Source organism: Pholis gunnellus (assembly GCF_910591455.1).
Source record: "Pholis gunnellus genome assembly, chromosome: 14".
In the NCBI taxonomy this organism is placed as follows: Eukaryota; Metazoa; Chordata; class Actinopteri; order Perciformes; family Pholidae; genus Pholis; species Pholis gunnellus.
This window is the reverse complement of record NC_136541.1, coordinates 17,775,675-17,786,914: the sequence shown is the minus strand read 5'-3', so window position 1 is coordinate 17,786,914 and position 11,240 is coordinate 17,775,675. Positions and strand designations below refer to the sequence as shown.

Sequence of the window (11,240 nt, the reverse complement as noted above, 5' to 3'; positions counted from 1 at the left end):
CATTTCAATATTGTGTTTTGAGTTACCACCAAGCCGCCCGAAAAAATAAATGAATGCAACTTGAATTCTTTCACTTGTCTTAAACACCTTCTTTTATCTCAAATTCCATCTTTCTGACGCTCTTCTGTCCAACAGTATTCCCTCTCTTACCTTCTCCCCTCATTTGTGTGACTTTTACGTCCTTCACAACTATCATGCATATGTAAATAAACAGACCAAAGGTTCAATCATATGCGTGGAACGTCAAGATATTTCCCCTCAGCGAGCGGTGACCTCTGTCTCGCAGTGGGATGCATGCTGGGAAGGCAGTTCCCAATGCCAGAGGAGACAGCTCGTAGCCCAGACAACTGATTGTCTGCATATCTGATTGGCAAATCAGCCACCAGTTAGCGTTTGGCCAGAGAGGAAAGGCGAGAGCAGGGGAGAGAGGCATGTGGCAGGTTCACACATTCCATTCCTCCTGGAGAAACACAAAGCACTATGACCCCATGTTAGATGTCACTGAAAGCCGGTGTTTATACTGAAACAAAAACACTCTCGCACAACTGTCCACACCAAAACACATACACCCACATCCACGGGGGCCGAGCACAGAGTAGTATTGTTCCCGACTCCAGCCTGTCAGGGGCGGGGCAAAGCGAGCTACTCAAGTAACTCTGCTCCACGTTTCTGTCACAACGGCTCTATTTTCAGCCAGCTATTCATCTCTTTCTCATTACTGACCTCTTTTTCTGTCATGCTGGGTCAAATGCGGATGAGCCTACTTAGGTTTGGCAAAGATAAACGGATGATACCTCGCTTGACCAACAGGGGAGCTTGTGCATCACTCGCCCAGATTTTTGTTAAACGAGATGTGAGATGATTTTTTTTTAACACTCTTTTATTCTGAGGATTAAAAGGAAGATGATAAAATCCTGACCTCCTACTCATTCACAATTCTTTCTCTGGAAGACACGCAAGCATGCCAGATTGTACGTGCACAGCCACACACACACACACACGCACACAAATGCAGATTCCATGTCAGTGCAGTCATCTTAAAAAGAAAAAAGAAAGAAAAAATGACTGCCATACTGTATCAAGACTTTGTATGCACTGACCCCAAATCTGTAGCCTGCAGCCACTTTTTTTCTTCTTCTGTTACATACAAGCAAGCGACTCTCTCCTCCTCTCACACATACAGACGCTCCATTCTGCAAACGTCGCTTACACACACACACACCCGAGCGTCACATTCACACAATTCACTCACTCCAACGACGAAAATCTTCTGGCAATAATCTTCAGTAAGAAAGGCTGTGACAGGCGCGCACATGTACCACTGTGTACATGAATGCAAACACATTTGTGCACACACACACACACGCACGCACGCACACACACACACGCACGCACACACGTCTTGGCTGTGGGCTTTAATCTGGGACCATGATAAGCATGCAGCAGATGGTGCCCACGGAGAGAGAGAGAGTGAGGGAGGCCAGGCACATTAAAAGCTTCCCTGCAGACTCAACTACCCTTCTGGGCTCTGGGCTCGTTTGGCCTAGCCTGGTACGGCACGGTCCTGGCTAGCCTATTTGCTCCCCCGTGTGCCGATGGCCGAAGTCCGAGACTGCTCAGATCGACGGCTCGCAAATTGCAGGGGGAAAGCTGAAGCTGGCCAAACCGGCCAGCCGTGACCTGTTGTGTCCAGTGAAACCTCACTGTGCCCGTGTCTCGTCTTTCCCCTCCTTGAACCACAGCCAAGCCCAGCTCCTATTGTGGCCAAAATTATGCAAAACTTTGCTAAACCTTCTCGAGTCTCATCATGCCCAAACCGGCATGAACTGTCAACTCCCCCCCCCCCCCCCCCCCGATCTGTAACACAGTCCTCCTCTCCCTCCCATTAGTTCATCCTCAGGTGTGTTTACTGTACATTTGTGATGCTGGCACTGTACCTCTGCAGCTGCTGCAGCCGCTGGTCTGCAGGCAGGAAGTTGTGTTTGAGGTTGAGGTGGGTGAGGTCGTGGCTGTAGAACAGGTTGGGGGGAAGTTGCTCCAGGCTGCAGCAGGACAGATCTACCGAGTTGATCCTCTGGGACACCATCTAGATGGAGGCGGGGAGGACAGCGGTAACAGAGAGGACGAGAAACGTGGAGTTAAACAGGATTATCACTACCACAAGAACAAGACTTAAACAGGTTTACTGTGCGTGTGTGTGTGTGTGAGAGTGTGTGTGTGTGTAGCCCGCTGCTAAGTAGTCAAATGTCACTCAATGGCCAATCTTCTTAGGATTAGGGAGTCAGGTGTAGTCGAGGAAAAGTTCAACAGGTTAGCGACCAAACATTACGTCATCACGTGAATCTAGTTGCACTGCAGGTGCGCTGAGCAGTTAACCTGCGATTTGTTAGTCAAATTTACAGAAACACCCAAGCTTATCTAAAACGAAATGAAAGCATAAACGTCCACCTCGTCTTTAAAGAGAAGACCTACGCCCTGTGAAACCCGAGCTTTTCAGCGCGGCGTTAGCTAGAGGCTCAGCAGCCGTCACTGGAGCACGTGCTGCTTCTAGCCAGGCTTCTATTCTGAGTGGCCCTCTGGGTGCTGGTGACATGCATGTCTCTGTTCATATTTAGAAAAGAGGTTTTCTGGCTGTGGCCTACTTGAGTTCAAATGAGAGAAAGGAGCGAGAGCCGTGAGTGGTTGTTATGTGTCGGTGGAGTTTTCACTCACTCTCAGCTCGTACTGTACGGGCAGCGGGATCGTAGTGGCTCCCATATTGTCATAATTCCACTTGCAGTCACGCATGTTTGGAGACACAACGCAGCTGACCCGTAGGTAACTTTCATGCACACGCGCACACACACACACACACACACACAGTACCTTGGCACCGTGTCTGTGCCAGCGCAGGTGCTCCGTGAAGCTGTCAAAGCTGACGTAGTAGGTTTGACTCTGAGGCCCCGCCGAGCTGAAAGCCAGACAGTGGTTGTGCTTCTTCACCTCCTCCACCTGCAGAAAGACACAAACACACATCGGAGTGACACTACGGCCTGAAACACTGATCCCCCCCGCTCTGTACATAAACGATAACCGCCATGACGTGAATGTAGAGTTGAAAGTTACATAATAAGTGGAAGCAGAGAGGAAAAGGTGGACACATGGACGTCTTAATACATTAGCAGTTATTCTAAACAGCTTCTGCTGAAGGAAATAACGCTTAATGGCTGCAGGGTAGACAAATCCAGTCAACCAGAAGCACACTTAACAATATATACGAGGCACGGATGATCAAATAATTAACACATGTGCGTGACAAGAGCAAGAATAAATGTATGTGAAACTGCATTTCAGACACGCAGAGTCACACGGACTCAAGCACATGGACACTGTGAATAAATGGCTGACTAGTTATGTGTCTGAGTAGTATACTGGCACGCATACAACTCACCACACAAAAGGCACAGGGGCAAGTGCATGGATGAATAGTTGACTAGAGGTCACGTGCTGTGTGTGAAACGTTAAAGAAATGGGTGTGGCGGAGTTTGAAGTGTACTTTGTGTCAGGCAGGCAGGTGGAAGGGGCCGGTTATTCAGGAGAGCCTTTGGAGCTTATTTAGTGGCCTTGCAGATAAACAGATCCATAAAGCAATGAACGGATATAGGTCATTTTTGGGGAGGCACTTTAAAAAAAACTAAATCTTATTAAATAAAGAGCAAAACAGGGCTACTTGAATGCTAAAGTGATCCATTACACTGAACATTATAGCATTATGACTCTGGATTAAAAATGGACTCAGAATACTGAAAACATTTTGACTTTGTAAAAAAAAAAACCTGGCTTGAACCCTTTCTGTTTGACCTTGAGCTAAAATGATCAAAGCCGGCAGCGTTGCTCGGTGTCACTAAAGGACAAACAAGATAAAATGTCATCAAGAACAAGCACAGGGAGACACTGGCAGAGGGCAATAAGAGTAGCTTTATCAGGTCGCTCACTGGTGATATGACATTATGAGTTTATGATCCAAAGAATACATTACATAAGATCACCATAAAAAGATGATGTAATGTCAGTCGTGGCCTGTTGTGGTGTGGCTTCCAACTTACTTTTCCTCCAATGAGCGGCAGGATGTGCATCTTCCCCGTCTGGCTCTCCTTGATGGAGGACACGATGAGGCAGGTGCCGCACAGGATGACCTGCCGCCTGGTCCAGCGGTTGACCGGCAGCTGGAGCTTCCCTTTCCGGACGTTGTACGTCCCCGACAGCTGGACCCGCTCTGAGTTCTCGATGCTTTGGGGCTTCCCTGGAACAAAGAAAGAGACGTTTCGTGTAGTTAGCACTGTGGACCTCAACACACGTCTGTCAAATTAATAGGTACCGTTTAAAGGATAAAATTACTATACCACCACTCTGAATAAAGTACATTTCATGGTGTTTATACGACAGGTACACAATGCTACTTATAAATACGCAAAGTCAAAACCAAACAAGAGCATTCAGCTATGCTAGCAGCTCTGTGAGAATGTGCTGTCTTAGCTCTGAGCTAAATGCTAACATCAGCAAGCTAACTTTCTAACAATGGCAAAACATGCTAATGTTTAGCAGGTAAAACCTTCACCATCTTGGTATAGCATGTTAGCATGCTAAAACGTGTTAATAAGCACTAAATAATAAAAGGTATTTAGTAATGAAGTATTGGACGAATTAAAATTCTGAACTGTACACGATTTCAAGGTATTTCAGTCTGGGCAGCGGCTAAAAAAACAAATCTGTGTATGACAGATTGAAATGGTTGTGTGATTTCTGAAATGAATAGCAGGGGAGCTCTCCTCTGAACACCATCACAATGCTGGGCTAGCATAAGATCCAAATGCATTCAGCACAAGTGTACTGGATGTCCCACTTTGCACATGAATTGAATGGTCTCGATTTGAATTCAGTGCAGCTCCACATTAACGGTGTCGAATCCAATACCAGGTGCACTTCTTCTAAATTATTCTCTTACAATTTCTGAGCTGCCTTTATTCAGTTGTGCCCGTCTGTGTGCCTCTCCACCGTGCCCTGTTCTCTCACTTCACCGCCGGCCTGCCAAACCTGACAGTCAAGGCTGCTTATCAGGCGTTCTGTCAGCCCGGCTGTCTTATCGTTCTGTCTAAACATCCACCTGCTTTCTGTCTACCTCCACCTCCGCAAAAAAAACTCCCCGGGCAGGCATGCGCCATCCTCCCCCCCCCTATCATTTCTCTCCTATCTGTCCGGCAGCCTGGCTTTCTCCATTCTATCTATGGCTCTTTCTGCTCGCAGCATGTTTTAACCTCACTCATTGGGCCAAAAGAGATTCATGGCGTGGAAGTTTTCCTTTCCGAGAGACAGATGGCCTTAGAAAGTGTCCCACATCCCGTGGCCTATACTGTAAACTAGCTGCTTCCGTCCCGCACGGTCTCTTTCACACATATTTCACTCAAACACACGCTGAAGGGGTTGTGGAGGGAGAGTCAGTAAAGCAGCCGCGAACCCGCTTTAAATAATTCAGGTCTTTTCGCATGCCGACTGTAAGGCTCACAGAGTACTGTACTCTCACCCAACTCACTCAGCAGTTTAATAACGTTCTGACCAGAGAGGTGTGCTTATTTGTGCTGATGTGGCAGAACCTGGGCGTCATGACAATACATACATATGTTATAATGATTTTCACTCACAGGCGGGATTCAATTTTAAAACCAGCTCCTGAATCCCTGACCTTTACTCCGTGCTACGAGCCAATCTTGTGTTAACAGCGGAATCAATAGCCTAGTTTGCAAAAGGATATTTGATTTGACTAAATGCTGAGTGCGTAACCTAACGCGCTATTGTTAAATGTTGATAAGGAGTCATGTTTGATTACAAGGGTGAGCTGTTGTGGTATGCTTCAATAGCAGAGACTAATACACGACTAGAGGGTACGGCAAAGAGCACAAGCCTCTGAAAAACTGCACAACGTGCAAAGATACAGCCGTCTTACCGCTTATTACTAATCTTCTGAGAAAAAAAAAAAGTGTGAGAATGCAACACTGGCAGATGATTACAAAGTCACACGTGTCAGACACACATGTTAGACCTTTACCAACGGCATGCACGACATGTACCGCAATCTAGCATTAATATTCATTCCATATGGAGTGGCCATGCAGGTACACGGGCGAAATAGCAATGAGGCAAAAGTGAAACTCAGGTGGGTGGTTCTAGAGGAAGAGATATGTGTCTTATTCCTTCATGTGAAGCGGTATTTATAAGCCTGTGTCAAGGCAATGTCTTAAATATATTACAGCAAATGCAGTTCACACTGTGCCAAAATCTGTGAAGCCATCTATAATGCACTGTATATGACAATTTAACTGGCATAACCTCGTTTTTCATAATTTTTCTCTTGTGCTCTGGCAGCCTCGTCTTCACAGCAGTAATCCGAATCCGAATCTAGAGATAAATATGTTTTAATGAGCTCTGAGGATGTGTGAGACTGCTTCATCTTCATTATGTGCTTACATGTTAATGTGCATAATTCTGGCAAAAGATTCTAAACAAATATCTGAATGAAATCACAATCAAGAAGAAGGTTTCTTTTTGTTTCTTTTTTACTTTGACAGAGAAATATCTCTGTTCTCCACAAAAATAAAAAAAGTTCAGTAAGCGCACATCAAGATTTTAATTTGTACTAAATACCAAAAGAAAAGATACTTGTAAAGTTTTAGGAGAAAATATTGATGGAAACCTTTGAAAGGGCCATAAAAACTATGCCTTGAAGTGGTATCTGGGTTTTGTTTGAGATGTTAGAAAATGATACAATCGTCTGTTGATTTGTCAAAGTTTCGGCCACTTTTTTTCAGTATTGAAAATCGGAATCAGGACGTTCTGTTTTTGCCTTATTGCACTGCAAAAACCTCCAAACTGTCCCCCGTCCCCTCCACTGTTGATCTCCACGCTCATTTATTGCACCTCAAACAAGTGGAGTGTGCAGAACAATTTGTATTATTGTAGGTATGTGTTTACTTGTGTGCGTGCTGGGCTGGGAGCAAAACATCTTGTGAGACATAGCATTACTAAAGGAGGGATCACATAACCTCATTCACTTATTTGGTAGTTAAAATGTCCTATATACCTGTGAACCAGAGCACCTAGCTGGACCCGCAAATACTTTTAGGAGGTGACGGACAGACTTATCAGGTGTCCACTTTCGTTTTCACTTCCAAATAAGTGGTTTAGATAAGCGAGTTAAACTGGGGACTGAACTTCCCTTTAATAGGAAACATGGGGACGGAAAGTTAGGGAAGATGAGATAAGGAAGCAAACTGACAAAATGATTTCATACAGGGAAGGATCTACCGGCATGGACCGAAAAAAAACAAGACTCATAACTTCCATATGAATACATTGATATTATCAAGTGACTATTTGGGTTTCCTTTGAAAAACAAAGCTTATACTTAACGTGTTCTTGGTTTAAGTACTTGAATACGAAGGAGGGGAAACAATGAACGCAGCGTAACAGGCACACCTGAATCCTAAACGCCAGACCACCACCGAAATCAACACCAGTATTGTTCAAGCCAAGAGCCGTCGTCTGCCAAATGTCCTCCAGATCCATGTGACATCTTGCTAACAGACAGACAGACTGAGCGTAACTGAACAGACTGGTTATACCCCCTTCCGACGTCGCTGGCTGGCAGAGGCGACCGGCAGGCGCAGATTTTCACTACCGAGCTTGGGAAAGGGGGATGTGTTGCATTAGACAAATTATTCACAAGCTTTTAGCCTCAATATGTCACATGGGCATATTCCTACTATTTTTAGGCCTTTTGTTGGAACGTGCGCTCTCCCACACAAGCATATGCACAAACACTACTCCTCGTCCTGCTCTTCCCCTTGCTGACATCCACACACACAGACACACACACACACACACACACACACACTGACACAGTGACAGTGATTAACCATCTCCATATGTGCATCATCCAACTAAATGTTGACGGACCCAGATATCTTGTGGAGGTAGAACAATACAGACAGCTCGAGTGGGCTGCTTTTGTGATAAAAAGAAGTTTGAAAGCTTCTCCCGTGCGGATGTTACCGTTTACAACCATCTCACACAGACGTGGGACGACTGGATGGAGCAATACGCTCCGGTCTGGCCATGGGAATGCACGGTGGAGGAAGCAAGGAGATGGGTGGGACACCCACGTGAGCATCCTGTTTACAGGGGTGGGCCACAGAGAGGCAGGATCTCTCACCCTCCAGTAGGGGGGAAGGAAAATATCAGAGACGGTTGCTTTATTCCAAATGCATGAACCACAGGCCACCTACGACAGCAATATTTCGAGCAGCGATGATGTTAGTCACGGTGGTCATCCCATAATCTATGGGGGATGCTTGAAATTTGAAAATAATAGACAGGCCCTGCAAGGTGGGTGTGTTCATGTGCAGGAGTCATAGTCTATTTCTAGACCTACTGTACGTAGGAGCATACTACGGTGTGTGTGTGTGTGTGTGTGTTGGTTACTGGAGATAGCGTCCTTCCTTTCCCCCCCAAGCACAGGAAAAGAGTGTTTCCCCTACACACTAGGCTCCAATACCCGTGTGTGCGCTCGTCTACTGTACTGCTCAAACACACACAAATGAATATACACAAGCTGCTGTCACTCTCAGACAGAACCAACAACTAAATCAATGTTTCTAAAGGTTTTCAAATCTGTAAAAAAAAAAGGTTTGCTCACATCAGTGCATGTCATAGTGGAACACGAAGGCAGCGAGACGCACTTGATGCTTTAGCAGGGGCCGGTTTAAGAGCGCAGAGTGAGCAACCAGCAGGCGGCCAACGTCGGTATGAAACAGGCGAGAAAAGGTGTTTTGAGAAAGTGTGAGTCACCACAACCACGAGGGGTCCTTGAGCATGCAGCTATAACTGGCCACCCGATACATTATGCAGTGTGTTGTTGCAGAATGCGAGAACAGCCCTGGACAGACACAGAGGTGCACACTCACTCACGAGTCGCATGGTCCCTCCTGATGATGACCTCACAGCAAGCGTTAGCCCGCAAAGGCTAATTATTTTTTTAAATTCAAGCTACCGTCAGCTTTGCTTCCTACTGATAAACGATATCATTCTTTCCATTGAGACTGTGGGGAACTTCCACAATGATGAAATGGTGAATATATCTTACGTAGCACCTCCCTAATGGGGAACTGGCACTTTGCATTTTCAGTTCAATTCAGGACGTTAAGCCTGTGAAACACAAATTATAGATCCGATAAGCAAATGTGGAACAGCTGCTACTAGCGGTGTGCAGCTTTGACAAGACATCTCTGAATATTGATACCGTCGGTGTGCATCCATGTGGCGCGTGTAATCTTTGCAAAGTCAATCACAGTGACACAAACGAAACCGCTCCTGGTTGCTTAACGTCAGTATTTATTCCTGAGCTAATGTTTTTCAAAGCTGCCGCCCAGATGCCCTGCTGCCCCCGTTATCCATCACTGCTAGTGATCAGCACCCCAAGGCCGACCTCTCTCCACCCGTCTCCCAATTTAACAGATCAACGCTTCTTTCTTCTGGCTCTTCTCTGTAATAACAAGGACACATCCCTGGTTTCTTCATCCTGCCCCTGCTAAATGCAACCTGACATCAGCACACCTCCACTACAGGACCGGGCATGCCGCACCGTAGGGCATCGATGACCCACATAAGTCACAGCGGAGCGCGAGCATGCGTAGACAGACACACACACACACGTGTTTATTATATAGGCGGCGACAGATGTGATGTACAGCATGGCCAGACTCTAGGACTTATGAAAGCTTCTGAGCCTACATCGGGCTTTTATATCTCCGGCATCAGCTTTTATCGGCTTCTTTTGAAATGTATCTCAACCGCAGCATCTCATTAAAGATCTATAGCTATTAGGAAGCATCTATAAAAACTTGAAACGAGGCACTCTATCAAGCAAACATCTTGATAATCTGTGGGCGCTTTGGAGACACTGACTCGTAAAGAGAAAACTATGGTTGAGGGGAGAGTTGGTGGCAAACGGATATAGAAATAGATGTAAGACAGAGAGGTGCCAGCTGTTACTCTGCGACACAAATAGCTGCACTGTCCTGTTGCAAAACACACACACACACAATGTCAAAATGTATCTACTTAAAGGTGTCTGTTCACAGGCTAGGGGAGGATGTGCTTCCCACATCTGATGATCGCTGCCCTCCTTTATTCTCCGTCTCTCCTCCCTCTCTCTTTTGTCGTTCTCTGTGGATGACTCGAGGTGATTACTCAGATTTAAAGTGACAGGCCGCGTTGAGCCGACTCTCCGCTCGAGCAGCGGTTGACGAGCCTCGCTGGGAGGTGGCGAAAGGCCGTCACGAGGCGCCGGGCTGCTCCACGCACTCGCCTAAGTGCTCCGCATCGTTCTGCGCATTACACTTTTTTCCCTCTCCGCACAACGATGCACGTGTTGAACTGTGAATGTGAGGCGTCGAAAAAAGAAGAAGAAGAAGAAGAAAAAACAAACATCCAGCTGATATTTACAGGAAGGCCCCACATTAACACAGTTTCTAGAAGGATCCTTAATAACGCCTCATTTCCACTGCACGATTCGGCTCAATTAGATTTTTTTTGTGTGGTTTAAAGCAGATACTACCCGATCAATGTAAGCGGAATTCTTAGCTGATCGTCATAGCAACGCAGAGTGAAACTGACACAGTGCATGTTGCTCCATTCAGGATCCTCGCTGGATCCTCTCATCAGCAATCAAACAGGCATGTGCGCACTTTGTCAACTGACCACCACATGGTTGTGCGGTCTGCCATTTAAAAACATTTTTTTATTTAAAAATGGTTGACTGTCCATGCAGGATGTCCCGTGTCATGCTCGTGACGATTGCCTCTGACCCATCAGTGGTCTGCAGTGTTATACCTCTACCCTCTAGCATCGGCTCAGCTCGCTTGCAACCTCGACCGAGGTGGTACCAAAAATAAGTACCAGGTCCTATACACAACTTCAGCCAACGGAAACCCAATAAAGAAGGATTCCAAGCGAGTCGAGCCAGGCCGTAGCGTGCAGGTGCTTCTTAATTCTACAAACATTCTCTCGAAAAGTTCCCAGGTGTTCTCAACACAAACGGGTCCATGGAGGTAGAAGAGGCTGCCTCTCCCTCTGGGACTGAGGAGGTGTTGGTGCATTACACGTGTCAAGCTGTCCTTTGTGTAAAAGTGATAAGAAGATGAGGTGCG

General features: G+C 46.2%; 1 protein-coding gene across 1 annotated transcript in view; it reads right to left on the bottom strand.

Annotated features, from left to right (window-relative positions):
• The window catches only part of phlpp1 (PH domain and leucine rich repeat protein phosphatase 1), a 43,335-nt gene that overhangs the window by 12,437 nt on the left and 19,658 nt on the right, over positions 1-11,240 (bottom strand). The window contains exons 2-4 of the mRNA XM_079172719.1: positions 4,086-4,282; positions 2,866-2,991; positions 1,938-2,086 (exon numbers count right to left, since the gene is read on the bottom strand). Coding sequence (XP_079028845.1) covers positions 1,938-2,086; positions 2,866-2,991; positions 4,086-4,282 — 472 coding nt within the window. The remainder of the gene's footprint in view (positions 1-1,937; positions 2,087-2,865; positions 2,992-4,085; positions 4,283-11,240) is intronic.